Source organism: Mobula hypostoma, chromosome 8, assembly GCF_963921235.1.
Source record: "Mobula hypostoma chromosome 8, sMobHyp1.1, whole genome shotgun sequence".
Lineage (NCBI taxonomy): Eukaryota > Metazoa > Chordata > Chondrichthyes > Myliobatiformes > Myliobatidae > Mobula > Mobula hypostoma.
Window position 1 is genome coordinate 158522565 of NC_086104.1, and position 19441 is coordinate 158542005.

General features: G+C 47.8%; 1 protein-coding gene across 2 annotated transcripts; it reads right to left on the reverse strand.

Annotated features, from left to right (window-relative positions):
* Positions 1-2817: 2817 nt before the first annotated feature.
* Positions 2818-18069, reverse strand: aspdh (aspartate dehydrogenase domain containing). Of its 2 annotated transcripts, XM_063057230.1 has the most exons (8): positions 17973-18050; positions 16401-16489; positions 12644-12788; positions 10417-10501; positions 9466-9615; positions 5755-5981; positions 4260-4417; positions 2819-2995 (listed from the first exon to the last, which is right to left on the reverse strand). In XM_063057230.1, the coding sequence occupies exons 2-8, from the start codon at positions 16453-16455 to the stop codon at positions 2958-2960; spliced, it is 858 nt and encodes a 285-aa protein (XP_062913300.1). In that variant the 5' UTR covers positions 16456-16489; positions 17973-18050; the 3' UTR covers positions 2819-2957. The 2 variants fall into 2 exon arrangements, with proteins under 2 accessions (XP_062913299.1, XP_062913300.1); XM_063057229.1 differs by lacking the exon at positions 16401-16489 and having other exon boundaries at positions 2818-2995; positions 17973-18069.
* Positions 18070-19441: the final 1372 nt, after the last annotated feature.

Consider the following 19441-nt stretch of genomic DNA (forward strand, 5'->3'; position numbering starts at 1 on the left):
CTGTTACGTTCAACAGCCAGACTGATGAAAACAAGCATGCAAAGTGCTTTCTTTACAACCATTATCTGTTTGTAAGGGCAGTGGGATGGAGATAAGTCTCTACCAAAGGAGGTGTGAGGTGCTCCTTCCCTCCGCTGGCCTGCAGGTCACCCTTGGGCAAGGAGTAGCACCTGCTTAGCCCCCGATCAGGGTCATGTGAAGCCATGGGAGCAGGTGGTGGATGGTCGTATGAGCAGCTGGTGCAGATCACAAGTCCTGGTTATGTGACCACTGACACCAGGCAGACAATCTCTGAAGGGTATTGATAATGGCTGAGGTCACCTGTCTTGTAAAGACACTGCCCAGAAGAAGGCAATGGCAAATCAGTTCTTCAGAAATATTTGCCAAGAACAATCATGGTCATGGAAAGACCACGATCACCCATATCAAACGACACAGCACAGAATGAATAAACAGATCTATTTGTATGGAACTTTCAGGGGGCTATGGACCTGGATTCCAAGATCCCTCTGTACACCAGTTCTGTGCGGGCTTCTGTCACCCACTGCCTATTTTCCCCTCGTGTCTAATCTCCGACCTCCCAAGGTGCAACGTACCTGCCCAGATTAAATTCCATTTGCTATTTCAAGTTCAAGTTTAATTGTCATTCACTCATACATGAATACAGCCAAATGAAACAGTGTTACTCCAAGGCCAAAGTACAAAACACAGTACCAACAGCACACATCACATATAGTACATATAATTATGATTGCAGGAAGACACAGAATCACTATATATATAGTTCCATAAATGCCCCTGCCCTCTTCTACACCACCTTGGCATCTCCTGTCCTGGGCAGCTGCAACAGGTGAGACTGCAGCAGGAGAGCCTGGTCTGTGCAACAACTGAGTCAACACAGCTCACCCTGAACCAGCCATCAGTCTCACCAATAAACCAGTGAACCAGTCTTGCAGTATTCTGCATTACCAGTGTTCCACCAGGTCTTGCAATCACAATAAAACATCCAAGACAATCATTTGTGCCCTTTGCTGGACCGTGTACTGATTCTACCCACATTTCAACACATCTATGTTGTGCTGAATCCTTTGACAATATTCCTTACTGTACACATTTCAGCCAATGCTACTAATTATTCCACCTACGTTTTTGTGCAAACCACAGAGGTCCCAGCACTGATCCCTGTGGTACACCACTGCTCACAGGACCCCCAGTTAGAGTAACACCTCCCCACAAGTGCGCTCTCCAATCCAACTTTAATCCTATTCACCTCGTCTCCATGGATCCCCTCTCTGTCACAATGTGTGCTGGCATTACTGGAACCCAAGTGCGGATGAAAGACAGACTCCGATGTAGGGATGGCGATGAGAGTTTGGTCATAATAATTCCAAAAGAACATCGGTGGTTCAACGGAGCAACACTGTGAAAAGAAACATTCTCAAAACCAGGACCCCACAATTAATGCTAATCAGGCATCCACTTAAATAATACCAGTAACATGGAATCCCTGAGCCCATCAAAATAAACTCAACAAGCTTTAACAGAAACATCAGGAGACCTCATTACAAAGAGTGAATCCCTCGAGAAAAATACAAGGAGCTCTAAATGATTAACGACTCTCACTAAACAACAATTAACCAGTTCAGGTGCTCTGAAGACCTTGGAGCCCAATGTTCTTCGCACATTCCCAAAGGGCTCATTACATTTTGGATCAGCCTAATATGAGAGACTTTGTTGAAAGCTTTACTGAAGTCTAGGTAGGCAACATCCACTGTCCTGTCCTCGTCGATCATCAAGGTCTCAATCATGTCTGAGAGACAGGACGTTTCCAGCACAGTGACCGCTGACTGGCTGTAATAAGTCTGTACTCAAACAGACCTGGCTCCAATGCCATATTTAAGTTTGCTGACAACACCTTTGATTTGTTGTAGGCTAAATCAAAGGTGGTGATGAATTGGTATGTAAGAGGGAGACTGACAATCTGACTGAGTGGTGCCACAACAACCTCCTCTCACTCAATGTCAGCAGGAGCAGGGAGCTGATGATTGACTTCAGGAGGGGGAAACCAGAGGTCGGTGTGCCAGTCCTCATCGGGAGATCAGAGGTGGAGAGGGTCAGCAACTTTAAGTTCCTGGGCCCAGCACGTAAGTGCGATTACAAAGAAAGCACGGCAGCACCTTTAATCCTTAGAAGTTTGCGAAGATTTGGCATAGCATTTAAAGCTTTGACAAACTTCTATCAATGTGTAATGGAGAGTATATTGTCTGGCTGCATCACAGCCTGGTATGGAAACACCAATGCCCTTGAATGAAAAATCCTGCAAAATGTCATTGAGCACATCTACATGAAGCATCATTTCAGGAAAGCAGCATCCATCATCAAGAAACCCCACCATCCAGGTCATGCTCTCTTCTCACCGCTGCCATCAGGAAGAAGGTACAGGGACCTCAGGACTCACACCACCAGGTTTAGGAACAGTTATTACCCCTCTTTTTGTATTTGGACAGTTTGTCGTCTGCCCTGTTGGCGCGGTCTTTTATTGATTCTATTATCGTCATTGGACTTATTGAGTATGCCCGCAAGAAAATTATCTTAGGGTTCTATATGGTGAATTTATGTACTTTGATAACAAATTTACTTTGAACTTTCCTATCCTTCAAAATCTTCTACAATATATCACTGATACAAGGCTGACCTGCCTAGAATTTCCTGGTTTGTCTCGATTGCCATTTTGTGGACATGAACCCGATTTTAAACCAGTCAACCAGTGCCCTGGTTGCACGAGGTGCTCGCCGCCCTCCCCCCAAAAAGAGACTCTAGACGTGTCGCAAGTACTGTAATAGAGATCGCGATTTTATTGTTTGTGTGAGGAATTATGGTTTCGAGCAACGTTGTATCACTCGCTTAAGTTCTAAACGCTGACGCAGTCTTCCATAATGTTTGGTAGAGATAGATCATCAGCAGAGACAGAGTTTTCCCCCGTGACCTTTGCAGTCTGAAGAAGAGCAATAAAAGTGAGGACGTTAGCAATTAAATATTTGCATGAAAAGGAAGCGAAATAGCCACTGGGACGTCCCTACTTGATGGGACAGTCTAGCAATACGACAATCTGGTCTGATTGACTTATCAGGATGCAGTAACAGAGTGCACTGACAATGGAACATAACAATATGTGCTCTGGGTGATAACGGGAACACAATTATGGCAGGTTGCATTCCCACAATTCAGAGCGGCAGAGAAACCGCTCCATCTGCTCTGCATGATACGAGGACGGTCGCGCTTTGAACAGCCGCTTTAACAATTTATCTTCAAGTAGAAAAAACCTTGAACGGTTCCACAAACCGAACTTGCTTCTTTTTCCGGTGGGACGGGGAGCAGCAGTTCCCTTCCCAGCAGGGACTGGAGGGGCCTGGTCCTGGGGAAGAGAGCCGGGTGTCTGGGACGGGGGGGTGGTGGGCGGATTCGGAACCCGTGTCCGGGTCTTGGGGACCGGGCCCCGGAGCTCGGAGGGGGTACCGCTGAGGGAGGAATCCGTGCCGGCGAGAAGAGGCCCCGGGGAGTATTTAAATCGGAGACAGGTAAATGTCTGGCAGGGGCGGGGAGTGTCTGGGGAACTGGCGCAGGTGGTCAGTCTAGATGGGCCGAAGATGGTGAATGGTGGGGCGGAATCGAGGGGCCGAGTGGCCTGCTGTTGACCCTGTTCCCTATTTGCGGGGGAGGGAACTGTTGGAGAACTGGTAAACTGGTTTATTACCTGGCGTCCCAATAGACGGGATAACACTAGGCAGGAACGGGGAGTTGATATCAGGCCTGACAGAGCCCGAGTTCCTTTGCATTTTCTCTGTTGTCGAATAGACCATAACACATCGGAGCAGAATTAGGCCACTCGGCCCATCGAGTCTGTTCCACAATTCCATCATGGCTGATTTATTTTCCCTCCTAACCCCATTCTCCTGCCTTCTCCCCGTAACCTTTGATACCCTGACTAATCAGGAAGTGATCAACCTCCACTTTAAATATACTCAATGACTTGCCCTCCACAGCTGCCTGTGGCAACGAATTCCACAGATTCACCACCCCCGGCTAAAGAAACTCCTCCTCACCTCTTGGTTGAAGGGTCATCTCAATGTGGTGGACCGAATGCCTGTTCTCTGGTTCCAGTGCCCAAAGATGTAACATGATCGGCAGGCCCTGCCAGCTACTGGACTGTCTGGGCTTGGCGTATCGAGGTAGAGACACAGACACAGACTGGTACTTACTCAGCAGACTACTCCAGAATGAAGCGTAGGTGGCTGCCCCCGTCACAGCCCCCGGTGAGGAGGGGTTCCATCGCGTGCTCTTCACTGTGAATTGATGACCTGTAGCTTCCTCAACTGGGCCGCTCAGCTCGATGTCCACCACGTGCCAGTCTGTTAAACTGTGGGATCAAAGAGCAAACCACTACTAGACCAGTGTAGGAGGGGGTGTGGAACATCTCCCACCCTGGTCAGACCCACCATAATCATCCCTTGCTACTGGCCAAGGCATCACCTTTGGTGCACTGTCCTGGTGTAATCTGTTCTGGAACACCCAGAGAGTGTGCAGAAAATCCTCGTCATGTGCTATTGATTTGGGTAACATCGTTAACGCTTTCTGGGTGGAGGAGGGAACATCGACTCAGACCATGAGAGGCCTGCGTTGGGCATTTTCATGCCTTACAAGGTGCAGATTGGAAGTCTGTGTGGGGCGCCACTCCTCACACAGACTAGAGCAATGTGTGATTAAGTGCCTTGCTCAAGGGCACAAACACGCTGCCACAGCTGAGGCTCGAACTAGCGACCTTCAGATCACTAGACGAACGCCTTAACCACTTGGCCACGTGCCCAACATGGAAGTGGAAGTGGCTGATAAAAGGGGCATCATTTTAAGGTGATTGGAGGAAAACCTAGAGAGGGATGTCAGGGGTAAGTTTTTTTTTTAACAGGGAGAGTGGTGGGTGTGTGGAACACCCTGCCAGGGGTGATGGTAGAGGCAGACACATTTAAGAGACTCTTAGATAGGCACATGGATGATAGAAAACTGGAGAGTGACAGAGGAGGGAAGGGTTAGATTGATTTGGAGCAGGTTAAAAGGCACGTGGCCAAGTGGTTAAGGCATTGGACGAGCGACCTGAAGGTCGTGAGTTCGAGCCCCAGCCGAGGCAACGTGTTGTATCCTTGAGCAAGGCACTTAATCACACATTGCTCTGCGACGACACTGGTGCCAAGCTGTATGGGTCCTAACGCCCTTCCCTTGGACAACATCGGTGTCGTGGAGAGGGGAGACTTACAACATGGGCAACTGCTGGTCTTCCACACAACCTTGCCCAGTCCTGCGCCCTGGAGAGTGAAGACTTTCCAGGCGCAGATCCATGGTCTCGCAAGACTAACGGATGCCTTTAGGTTAAAAGGGCAGCACAACATAGTGGGCTGAAGGGCCTGTAGAGTTCTATGCTGTATGTTTAATTGTTCCAGGGAGGGAGGACTTCACTGGAATCTCCTTTGTACAGAAGGTAGAAGAGGGAAGGGAAACGCAGCGACTGTGATGATGGTCAGGACTCTTATACTGATCCACCCTCCATGACTTCCTCTGAATCTCTGCTGCCCACGTCTCAATCAACCGTCACGCACTGTGCTCACTTCATCCACACTGACTCCTGCCTAGGCCCTGCTTCCCACCACAGAGTCACGAAGCACCAGAGCACGGGAGAACAAGATCGCCATGCATCGTACTCACCTGGGGTCGGCAACCAGGCAGCCCTGCACCTGATCAAAGCCCAGGTTGTGGGCAGCCATGGCTGCAGCGGCCATGGTGTTGACATTGTTGGGTGCCAATGGGCACAGGTCCCTCACAGGGCCCTGGTACAGCACGGTCCGCTCCCCCCTCCCCTTCTCCTTCCGCTCCTCGAGGTGGCCCATCAGCCTGAAGCTGTCTGGGTGCTTGATCATTGTCACCTTCAGACCCTGGGCAGAAGGGGAGAATTTTATTTTAATATTTAAAATTACAGCTTGGTACTGGCTCTTCCAGCCCGACGAGCTGTACCACTGAGCGACCCACCGATTTAACCCCAACCTCATCATGGGGCAATTTACACTACTATCCAGTAGGTCTTTGGACTGTGGGAGGAAACTGGAGCACCTGGAGGAAACCCACACAGTCATGGCGAGAAAGTATAAACTCCTTACAGAGGACATTGAAATTAAACTCTGACACCTTGAACTGTAATAGCATCACGCTAACCACTACACTACCATAAAACCATTAGCAGAATTAGGCCATTTGGCCCATTGAGTCTGTTCTGCTATTTCATCATGGCTGATTCAATTTTTCTCTCAGCCCCAGTCTCCTGCCTTCTCCCCGTATCCCTTCATGTCCTGACCAATCAGGAATCTATCAACTGCCTTAAATATACATAAAGATTTGTAAAGACTTGGCCTCCACAGCTGCCAGTGGCAAAGAATTCCACAGATTCACCACTCTTTGGCTAAAGAAATTCCTCCTCATCTCCATTCTAAAAGGACCCCTCCATTCTGAGGCTGTGTTTTCTGGTCTTAGATTCTCCCATCACAGGAAACATCCTCTCCACATCCACCCTATCAAAGCCTTTCACAATTTGATAGGTTTTAATAAGGTCACCCTTCATTCTTCTGAATTCCAGCGAATACAAGTACAGAGCCATCAAACGCTCTTCATATGACAAGCCATTCAATCCTGGAATCATTTTTATGAACCTCCTTTGAACTCTCTCCAGTTTCAGCACATCCTTTCTACAATAAGGGCCCCAAAACTGCTCACAATACTCCAAGTGAGGCCTCACCAGTGCTTTATAAAGTCTCAACATTACATCCTTGCTTTTATTCTTGAATTTTATTCTAGTCTTCTTGAAATGAATGTTAACATCGTAACACTCACAACATGCTGGAGGAACTCAGCAGGTCAGGCAGCATCTGTGGAAAAGAATGGTCAACATTTCGGGCCGGAACCCCATCGTAATTGCCTGCCTCACCACAGGTAATTCACAAGAACTCTCAAGTCCCTTTGTGCCTCAGTTTTTTTTTGTATTTTCTCTCCATTTAGAAAATAGTCAACCCTTTCATTTCTTCCACCAAAGTGCATGGCCATATACTTCCCAACATTGTATTCCATCTGCCATTTCCTAATCTGCTCATTCTCCTAATCTGTCTAAGCTCTTCTTTAGCCTCTCTATATCCACAAAACTACCTGCCTCTCCACCTATCTTCATATAATCAGGAAACTTTGCAACAAAGCCATCAATTCCATCATCCAAATCATTGACATATAACGTAAAAAGAATCGGTCCCAGTACAGAACCCTGCGGAACACCACGTCACCAGCAGCCAGTCAGATAAGGCTCCCTTTGCCTCCTGCCAATCAGCTACTGCTTCATCCATACTAGAATCTTTCCCGTAATACCATGGGCTCTTAGCTTGTTAAGCAGTCTCACATGTGGCACCTTGTCAAAGGCCTTCTGAAAATCCAAGTACACGACATCAATTGATTCTCCTTTATCTATCCTGCTTGTTATTTCTTCAAAGAATTCCAACGGATTTGTCAGGCAAGATTCTCCCTTGAGGAAACTATGATGACTATGGCCTATTTTATCATGTGCCTCCAAGTACCCTGAGACCTCATCCTTAATAATTGACTCCAACATCTTCCCAACCACTGAAGTCAGACTAACTGGTCTATAATTTCCTTTCTTCTGCTTTTCTCCCTTCTTAAAGAGTGGAGTGACTTTTGCAATTTTCCAGTCTTCTGGAACCATACCAAAATATAGTCATTCTTGAAAGATCATTGCTAATGCCTCCACAATCTCTTCAGCCACCTCTTTCAGAACCCTGGGGTGTACACCATCTGGTCCAGTTGACTTATCTACCTTCAGATCTTTCAGTTTCCCAAGCACCTTCTCCCTCGTTATGGTAACTTCACACTCTTCTTGAGCCTAACACCTGGAACTTCCATCACACTGCTAGTGTCTTCCACAGTGAAGACTGATGCAAAATACTTATTCAATTCATCTGTGATTTTGTTGCCCCCATTTCTACTTCTCTAATATCATTTTCTACTGGTCCGATATTCACTCTCGCCTCTCTTTTACACTTTATGTATCTGAAGAAACTTTTGGTATCCACTTCAGTATTATTGGCTAGCTTGCTTTTTTATTCCATCTTTACCACCTTAATTACTTTGTCAGGGTTGCCTTCTGTTGGTTTTTAAATACTTCCCAATCCTCTAACTTCACACTAATTTTTGCCTTCTCTTTGTCTTTTATGTTGGCTTTGAATTCTCTTGTTAGTCATGGTTGTGTCATCTTGCCCTTGGGATAGTTCTTCCTCTTTGGGATGTATAAATCCTGTGGCTTCTGGATTGCTTCCAGAAACTCCAGCCATTGCTGCTCTGTTGTCAGTCCTGCCAGTGTCCTTTTCCAATCAAACCTGGCCAACTCCTCTCTCACGTCTCTGTAATTCCCTTTACTCCACTGTAATACTGATACATCCGACTTTATCTTCTCCTTCTCAAATTTCAGAGAGAATTCAATCATATTATGATCACTTTCTCCTAAAAGTTCTTTTACCTTAAGCTCTCTAATCAATTCTGGTTAATTGCACAACACACAATCCAGAATAGCTGTTCCCCTAGTGGGCTCAACCACGAGCTGCTCAAAAAAGCCATCTTGTGAGTACTCTAGAAATTCCCCCTACTGGAGTCGAGCACCAACCTGATTTTCCCAATCTACCTACATATTGAAATCCCCCATGACTATTGTAACTTTGCCCCTTTGGCATGCAATTTCTATCTCCCGTTGTAATTTGTAGGTCACATCCTTACAATTGCTTGAGGGTCTGTATACAACTCCCATCAGTGGCTTTTTACCCTTGCAGTTCCTTAGCTCTATCCACACTGATTCAACAGCTTCCGACCCTGTGTCATCTCTTTCTAATGATTTGATTTCATTTTTTACCAACAGAGCCACACCACCTCCTCTGCCTTCCTGCATGTCCTTTCGATACAATGTGTATCCTTGGACATTAAGCTCTCAGTTATGATCTACTTTCAGCCATGATTCAGTGAGGCCTACAACATCATACCTGCCAATCTACAAATGTGCTGCAAGTCCATCTACCACCGGTGGCAGTGAGATTCTGAGTGCATACCTGGGGAGGGGGATCTAGGTGGGTTTCCTCAAGGTCTGGTTCAGGGACTTCCACCTCCCATCTCACCTGTTGCCGTAACTCCACATCTGGTATATCGTTTCTTCAAATCAGAATCAGGTCATCAGCACCCCATCTCTAACCCCACCCCATCCTCACTACCTCGCTACCCCAGACCTAACCACAAACGTTCTCTACCCCACTCCTTCCCCCTCCCCGCCTTGTCCACTCCTCTCCTCCTCCCCCCCACCCGCGCACTCTACACATTCCTGACCTTCAGGGTCTTTCTGTCGGCCATTTTCTGGATGTCCTCTCCCCCCCACAGTGCTCCGCTGGGTATGTAGAGGGTGTGTCCATGCCTCCTCGCCACCTCACGACACTTGTCTTCAACTGCCTGCTCAGCAAACGCGGTGGGAGAGCCGACCTGGGGGAAGAGTTATTCAATCACGGGCGCCCTGCCTTCCCTGAGTGATTCCCCACCCCCCAGCACCACACCGCCACCCCCCCCCAACCCCTCACATCAGCACTGGAAGAGTCCATAGGAGCAGCACAAAGTCATTCGACCCATCAAGTTTGCTGTGTTACTCCATCATGTCTGCTGTGTCATTTCATCAAGTCTGCTGTGTCATTCCATCAAGTCTGCTCCGCCATTCCATCATTAGGCTGATTTATTATCCCTCTCAACCCCATTCTCCTGCCTTCTCCCTGTAATCATTGACACCTTTACTGATCTGGAATTGGTCAACGCCTGCTTTAGATATACCCAATGACTTGGCTTCCACAGACATCTCTGCAATGCGTTCCAAAGATGAACCACTCTTTGGCTAAAGTAATTCGGCCTCATCTCTGTTCTATTCTATCCTGTTTCAATTCATTTTGGCTGTGCTCTGGTTGGATCAGATTTAGATTTGTCATGGTCAGGGTTGGTCCAGGTTGTCCAAGATTGAGCACGTTTTTAATTTTTTTCACCATATCTTTTTGCGATTGGGTTCCACTGCTGGTTTTACCTGTCTGTGTCCCTCCTCCCCATCTCAATCACCTTGCTGTTGCCCTCTGCCATCCTCTGTCCTTTGCAAAGCTCCCTGGGGCTTTCCCTAACGATGGGGCGCTGGGAGGGTCATACACAAGGAATCCTTCAGTCATGGATGTGTTGATGGGGTCAGACAGACCACGATCCCCGAACCTAGGACTCTCGCTGTGTCCCATCAAACACCCTCAGCCTTACCATGAAATCAGCGTGTCTGAGGATCTCCTCCCCAAACTCCTTTGCAATCTGAGGATGGGCGACTTCCACAACCAGATCCACATGTCTGGAAAGAAGAAAGAGCCAGTGGGAAGTGGGCCAGAGGAGCAACACACCCGGATATCCAGTGAGCAGCTCCAGTGGCAGCTGCAGTCGGGATCCCGAGGATGACAAGACCCCTGGAGGTAGAAAGGGGCAGGGAAGCAGGTACTGGTGACCAACCTGACTCTACAGGGATCAGTTCTTCATGCCTGAGGATTACAACATCACTATGGCAGAGGAGAAGACCGTTCAGCCCATCTAGTCTGACCTGGTCCACCTCAGGTGCCTGAAAACAGACGGTTTCTGTTTTCATCATTCTTCCATATTCATTAATTTCAAAGTAAATTTAGTATCAAAGTATGTATATGTCACCATATACTACCTGAGATCCATTTTCTTGTAGGCATTCTCAGAAGAATTGGGGTTCTAACATTTAACTGTCATTCATTCTTTGGGGCATTCCTCAGTTTTTGTGGGTATTTACAAAGAAAAAGAATTTCAGGATGTATATTGTATACGTTTCTCTGACATTAAATGTACCTTTGAAACTGTTGAAGATACAAAGAAATACAGTAGAATCTGTTAAAAACCACAAACAAAGATAGACGAATAACCAACGTGCAAAGGGAAAACAAACTGTGTAAATATGAAAAATTATCCATACTGTACGAGTTCATCACGTACAGTACTGTGAAAAGTCTTTGACACATACAGTATATATAGCCGGGGTACTCAAGACTTTTGCATAGTACTGCAGATTAAAACATGTAGTGAAACGCATCATTCACATAAACAACCAATACAGCCTAATGAGATGGGCAGTACAGTGACCACAGTCCAGTGACTCTCTGAACATTCCCTCTGGACTTACTATTGCTGAGACACCAGCAGACCCCTCATTCACCCTGGGGTGTAATACAGCAGAGCGAAATGTTTCCATTGAACCCAGTAAATCTAAAGGCGTGTTGTGAGAAAAGGCAGCCAGTGAGCTAGATGTTGAGTGGTGGAGATTCCTGAACAAGATTATTGGAGTTTTGCTCCACTTGTGCTCAGACTATGTTCAGTGCAGGTTCAATATAGAACAGTACACGATGTTGTGACGACCTTTTAACCAGCTCCAAGATCAATCAGACCCTTCCCTCTCACATTACCCTTCATTTTTTATCCTCCATGTGCCTGTCTAAGAGACTCTTAAATGTCCCTCATGTATCTGTCTCCATCACCACCCCTGGCAGGGCTTTTCACGCACACATCACTCTCTGTGTAAAAAAACCTACCTCTGACATTCACCCCTGTACTGCCCTCCAATCACCTTAAAACTATGCCCCTTCGTGTTAGCCATTCCCACCCTGGGAAAAAGTCTCTGGTTGTCCACTCCATCTACGCCCCTTATCATCTTGTACACCTCTAAGAAGTTACCTCACATCCTCCCTTTCTCCAGAGAGAAAAGCTGTGCCTCGCTTAACCATTCAGACATTCCCTGTAATCCAGGCAGCGTCCTGGTAAATCTCCTCTGCACCCTCGCTAATCCAGGCAGCATCCTGGTAAATCTCCTCTGCACCCTCGCTAATCCAGGCAGCGTCCTGGTAAATCTCCTCTGCACCCTCGCTAATCCAGGCAGTGTCCTGGTAAATCTCCTCTGCACCCTCGCTAATCCAGGCAGCGTCCTGGTAAATCTCCTCTGCACCCTCGCTAATCCAGGCAGCATCCTGGTAAATCTCCTCTGCACCCTCGCTAATCCAGGCAGTGTCCTGGTAAATCTCCTCTGCACCCTCACTAAAGCTTCCACATCCTTCCAAGAATGAGGTAACTAGAAATGAACACAATATTCCACGTGCGGTCTAACCAGAGATTTATAGAGCTGCAACATGACGTCACAGCTGCTGAACGCAATCCCCGACAGATGAAGATCAACACACCCTGCACCTTCTTAACCACCCTGTCATCTTGCATGGCAACTTTGAAGGATCTATAGATGTGGACCCCAAGATTCCCCTGTTCCTCTACAGTGCTAAACCACCCAGTCTTGCCTCTGGCCCTTTCCCATGTCCACACACCCTGAAACACCACACATTGTCCACACCCTGAAACACTGTACATTGTCCACACACCCTGAAACACCACACATCCTGCCCCATTCACCACATATCTGGGGGTGACCTGTCACCTCTGCACCATCTCGCTGAGAGATTCCAGCTGATGCTCCCTTTGGACCTTCCCTTCCATCTTCGCTTGGTTCCTGTTCCATACGAAGGCCAGTTCCAGGCTGTTCTGCTTGCCCTCCTCCGCGATCTTCCTGGTGAGATATTGTCCTGTGGACAAGGAAAAGAGGGCACATGAGTAACAGCATAGCCAGCCCCCCCAGGGAACAGGGCAGTGTGAAAATCATCAACACAGGAGATTCTGCAGATGCTGGAAATCCAGAGCAAGTTCCTCTGGAAATGTGAGGAGTTTCTTATTTCACTCCACTCCTCTTTCCCTTTTTCCATTCTGTTCTGGTTCGCCTCTCACACTTTCTCTTCTCTTCACCGGCCCATCAATTCCCTCTGGTGCCCTCCCTTCCCTTCCTCCCATGGTCCTCTTCTATCAGATTCCTTCTTCTTCAGCCCTTTACCCTTTCCACCTATCACCTCCCGGCTTCTGACTTCTTCCCCCCTTCCCCACCCATCCACCTTCCTCCTCGCCCGGTCTCACTTATCACCTGCCAGCTTGAAGTCCTTTCACTCCTCCACCTTCTCATTCTGGCCTTTTCCCCCTTTTGTCTAGTCCTGAAGAAGGGTCTCGGCATCGAAACTTTGACTGTTGATTCACTTTCATAGATGTCGCCTGACCTGCCGAGTTCCTCCAGCAATAACAGTGTAATAGACAGTGGAAGTACTCTGAACACAAATTGTGTGACCCAACCCTAGTACATTAAACCATGAAGCATAAACTATGACCCCACAAACAATGTCATAAACTGAACTATAATGCAGCTTTATAAAGTGTAGATAATGCTATATATAATGAGCTCAGTCTTTATCATTGAATTGAATTGAATGATCTTTATTGTCATTATACATCGGTACAATGAAACTCTGATTGGCTTCCTCTCAGGCAATTAAATACAGCGGTAGATAAAAACAAGACAGGAATAGAAAAACAGTATTAAATAGATAAGTAGCAGAACATAAGTTGCAGCAGCACCAGAATATCACAGTAATGCACAAAGTGCCGTTAGTGCAAGTATTTGAGTCCCTGTGTGTACATGTGTGTGCTCACAGTTTCAGTCATTGTTCTGTGGGAGTGGTGTGATGGAGGCCGCAGCTCTGGGATACAAGCTGTTCCTCAGTCTGTTTGTTCTGGCCTTTAGTGTCCTGAACCTTTTGCTGGACGGTAGCAGGTCAAACAGGGAGTGGCCGGGGTGTGTGGTGTCTCTGGTTATGCTGATTGCTTTCCTCCTGAGTCTGCTGGAATAGATGGTGTCCAGTCCTGGGAGCTCCATCCTGACAATTCGCTGGGCTGCCTTCACCAGGCGATGCAGGTCTTGTCACCCAGCGGCTGTGCAGCTGACATACCACACGGTGGCGCTATTGGTCAGGATGGTTTCAATTGTGCTTCTGGAGAAGTTAAGCAGCAGCTTTTGTGGGAGTTTGGCCTGTTTCAGCTTTCTGAGGAAGAAGAGTCTTTGTTGTGCCTTTTATACAAGCAGCGAGGTGTTGGTGGTCCATGTCAGCTGTTTTGACAACATAACTCCAAGGAACTTTAGGTTCCACACTTTCCACTACCTCTCCATGTACATGGAGGGGGATGTGTACTCTGTCCTTTGATCTCCTGAAGTCAATGATCATCTCTTTTGTTTTAGAAGTGTTAAGGACCAGGTCGTTGTCCTTACACCACTCCATCAGATGATCCACCTCAACCCTGTAGGCTGTTTCATCCTCGTCTGAGATCAGGCCAACCACAGAGGTATTGTTCGCAAATTTAATAATGGAGTTGGAGGTGTAGATGGGGGTGCAGACATGTGTGAAGAGTGTGTAGAGCATAGGGCTCAGCACACAGCCCTGTGGGGTGCCTATGTTTAAGATGAGGGTGGTGGAGGTGTGCTTACCAATTCTGACTTGCTGTGGTCGGTCTGTGAGAAAGTCCATGACCCATGAGCTCAGGGAGGAACCAAGGCCAAGAGTGTTCAGTTTGCTGACCAGTTTATGGGGGATGACTGTGTTAAATGCAGAACTGAATTCCACAAATATCATCCTCACATAAGTGTTTGGTTCCTCTAAGTGAGTCAGAGCAATATGGAGGGCTGTTGCGATTATATCCTCTGTGGAGCGGTTTGCCCGGTAGGCAGACTGGTGTTTGTCCAGATCAGGTGGGATTATAGCCTTAATGTGTGAGAGCACAAGTCTCTCAAAGCACTTCATGGCTGTGGGTGTCAGCGCTACAGGGCGACAGTCATTCTAGTCATTCAGACACTTCACAGCTGATTTGTTGGGCACTGGGATGATGGCGGAGGTTTGAAGGCATGTTGGAACAACAGCTTGTTGCAGTGAGAGGTTAAATATACCTGTAAACACCTCAGCAAGCTGGTCGGCAAGTGCTTTCAGTACCGGACTGGGCACTCCGTCTGGGCCGGCTGCCTGACTCGCATTCACTTTCCCCAGGGTGGATCTCACCTGATGTTGCTTAAGGACCCGTGTGGACTCATCGTCAGGTGGGTGGATGAGTGGTGCAGCCTCCTCCCTCTGGGCAAAGAACTCGTTCAGGACATCAGGCAGTGTGGCGTCATCATCTGGCAGCAGATTATTGGTTTTGTAGTCTGTCAGCGCCTTGATGCCTTTCCACATACCGTGGGGGTTGTTGTTACCAAACCGATTTTCAATGCACAATTTGTATTTGTGCTTTACATCCCCGGTGCCCCTGTGGAGATTCCCCCGTGCTTCACTATTTTGTACATCTTACAGTGTGAATAATCCAGTAACTTTATACACCCGTTAAACACCCTGAGTGACTTGTGCATCTTGTTAGTCCCATGAGCTATCTCTGTAATCCTGTTGGTTTTATTTCTATCTCACTTCCTCCCCCTCGCTGTCTCTTTATTTCTCTCTCTCTCTTTATACCGTATGTTAACAGACCCTTTCAGCTCAACAACCCCACACCACCCAGTTACATCCATGTGACCTTCCAACCGGAACACCTTTGGAACGTGGGATGAAACCGGGGCACCCAGAGGAAACCCACGCGGTCACGGGGAGAACGTACAAAGTCCTCAAAGATAGCATCAGGAATTGAACCCGGGTCACTGGCGTTGTGAAGCATTACACTAACCGGCACCATGTTGTTCCTAATCTTGAGCAGTGCACCTGAGCGGGAAGTTTCCGAGAATCCCAAAATCTCTAAACTATTCCCACTAGAGCACAGCGCAGTGGAAGTCGCACTCCTCTCAAATGCTCCACCCTGCGGTCTGAGCTGTGTGGTACGGTTGGCACGGATCTTCACCTCTTGACCGTCTTCACCTTGCGACCCATTGACCAACTCCAGTACTCCGGGCGCAGGAGAGATGTGTACGAAGTACCAGTGTACTCTCTCCGGCTCATGTAGCATTTGAAAAGTAGCAAGGGGAACACACGCAAAACACCGGAGGAACTTAGCAGGCCAGCAAGAGTTAACGTTTTGGGTCGAGACCCTTCATCAGGACTTGTGTTTGTCCCTCAAGATTTGCAACTTCTACAGAACTTCCCGTGTTTGAGAGAATCAGGGAGAGCTTGTTCACTTTCATCTCCAGCTCCCAAACCACCTCAGTCACCTCCAACTGGTGTCCTGGGACCAGTATTCCTCCCTCACAAAATGTCCACTGTGCTTCCTCCACTGCAACTGTGACTTCACTGCAGAATTGCGTTCTCGAGCTATAAGACCAGTGTGCCATCTCTTGCCTTCAACCTTACCTAAGTGTCCGAAGCCGATGATCCCAACTCTTCGAGGCCTCCCCTCTCCCGCCATGGTGGTCTTGCTGCTGGTCCAGCTCGTTCAGCCCCTGCAAGGCACATACAAACAGCTGGACGAGGCTTTTGTGCTGAGGGACACAGAGGGTGGGTTCTAAACCCTGAGTTTCTTGTCTCTCCCGCCCATCGCTGGGCAGGTTGAAGAAGTGACTCATTGTGAGGGGTGGCTTTACAAGTGGCAATTTAGACACAACGTTCTCCACTCTTTTTGAGGCAGGGTTGTGAGATTTTCCTATCCTTCCCATTGAGGTGGAAGAGGCCCTTGTGTTCCCTGGGCAGCCATTAGCAGATATTGTAAGGACAACTTACTCCCTTAAAGCAAGGCCTGAAGGAGTACAACAGGCCTCGGCCCATGAGGCCGAAGTTAAGCCATTAGAAGGACCACCAGCTGCTCCCACACTGGGGAAGGTGAAGCTAAAGATTAGCTTTTTCGGTGTAAAAGATTAGCTTTTTCTTTTTACACCGAAGAAGCTTAGATCCTCTCTAAAGATTAGCTTTATTTATCACCGGTACATGGAAACATCGAAGCACACTGTGAAATGCATCATTTGTGTCAGTGACCAACAGAGTTTGAAGATGTGCTGGTGGGCAACCCATAAGTGTCATCACACTTCCAGTGTCAACGTAGCATGCCCACACTGACTTACACTAATCTGTGCGTCTTTAGACTGTGGGAGGAAACCAGAGCACCCGGAGGAAACCCACATGGTCATGGGCAGACGTACAAACTGCTTACCGACAGTGGTGGGAATTGAACCTCCTTTGTTGGTGCTGACTGCTACACTACTATGCTGCCCTGCTGCCCTATGGTGGGACATGGGGGTGTGCATGACCTCTGGGAAGTGCCTCGGGATTTGGAGGGAAACTCTGTATGGTCAATGAGAATTAACAACAGGAGCCTCTGGCGCTCATTGCTGTCCGTCCGTGAAGCCACAATCCTCGACCTGACCCACGCTCTCTGGAGCGTGTCGGAGATTGTAAGGGCATGTTTGGAAGGAGAGCGAGGAGTTCTGACCGGTGTCCTGGGGTGAACATTCATTCGTCACTCAGCCCCGCTGGGAACTTGCAGTACGCAGGTTGGCCAGGGCCCCCCCCGGAGGACAGCAGCAGCACCGAGCTGCTCACCGGGGGAACGTCAGTGACGCTGGGAGGTGCTGGAGAAAGGTGAGCTGTGTCCCGACCCGTCCCTGACCCCGAGCTCTAGGTATTTGTTTAGACACGGTGAAGAATAGGCCCCTCTGGCCCTGTGAGCCATGCCACCCAGCGATCCCCCGCTTTCATCCCAGTCTAGTCACAGGACAATTTACAACGGCCAGTTAATCTACCAACCGGGTCGCCCAGCTCACCTTTGGACATTGGGAGGAAACTGGAGCACCCAGAGGAAACCCACTCCGTTATGGGGTGGACATACAGGCGGCGGTGGGAATTCAACCTGGGTCACTGGTAATGTAAAGTGCTTTGCTAACCACTACGATACTGCGCCACCCACAACACTCATCTAAGTGCAGAACAAACCTTTGCTGTGAACGAGAGCCCCGATCTTCCCACACCACAAGCACTGGGACTCCAGAGGCCTTACGTCTGTTGTTCCAGTGCACTTTGACCCCCCCATCCCCCGACGCCTGTTAATAACTAATTGCTAGGCTGGAGGAGGAGGCTGTACATGGTCCGTTTGCTTGACCCTGCTCATTTCACTGAAAGATGAGCTTTCTTTGTTACCTATACTTTGAAACATACAGTGAAATGTGTCGCTTGTGTCAACCATCAGCACGCTCTGTGGATGGGCTGGGTGAGCTGTAAATGTCACCATGCTTCTGTTGCCAAAACAGCACACCCACAACTCACTCACCCTAACCCTTGGAAGTGGGACGATTCACAATGCAGTAGGTGCATTTTCACCGGGGATCTGTGTAATGTTGTAAAATATTACTCCCGTACTCAAATTGACTTGCAATAAAACAAAACTGAGGCTTTGTAGGGCATTGGTCAGATGACATTTGGACTGTGTGAGCAGTTTTTAGGTGTCTTATTGAAGAAAAGATGTGCTGGCATTGGAGAGGGTCGAGAGGAGGTTCACGAGAGTTATCCCAGAACTGAGAAGGTTAATGTATGACCCTTTGATTGATCTGGGACCGTACTCACTGGAGTTCAGAAGAATGAGGGGGGATCTCATTGAAGCCTATCAAACATTGAAAACCCTAGATAGAGTGGGCGTGGAGAAGATGTTTCCTATAGAGGGGGGAGTCTAGCACCAGAGGGCACAGCCTCAGAATAGAAGGACTTCCCTTTAGAAGAGAGATGAGTGTGAATTTTTTTAGCTGGAATTTAGTGGCAAGTCTGTGGAATTCATTGCCACAGATGGCTGTGGAGGCCAAGTCATCAGTATATTTAAAATACAGGGCGACAGATTCTTGATTGCTAAAGGCATTAAAGGTTACAGGGAGAAGTTAGGAGAATGGGGTTGAGAGGGATAATAAATCAGCCATGATAGAATGGTGGAGCAGACTCAATGGGCTGAATGGCCTGATCTGCTCCTGTGTTTTATGGTCTCATGGTCAAGCACTATGTGCCTTGCCCTGTACCTGCTGAAACCCAAGGCCAACCTGAGCCCTCAGTTTTATTCCATTTCATGTCCCTTCTAATTTTGACACTGACCTGTCTGACCTAACACAAACTAAAGGAACAACAGCTCACATCTCACCTGAGTGGTCTATATCCAGTGGTATGAACATTATACTTTCCAGTTTCAGGTAATACCCACCTGTGGAGTCTATCTGCCCCTCTCCTCCTTCTGGCTCACCTCTACTCCTTCAATTTAGAGTCAGAATCGGAACCAGTTTTAATGTCAAAGTACAAATGTTATCAACATATGCATAAATTATACAACTTTGTGATTTGTCTGCTTACAGTCAAGAAACCAGAAAGAACCCAATTTTTAAAAAAGACCAACACCCAAAGTGCAGAGAGAGAAAAAAAACAAATCA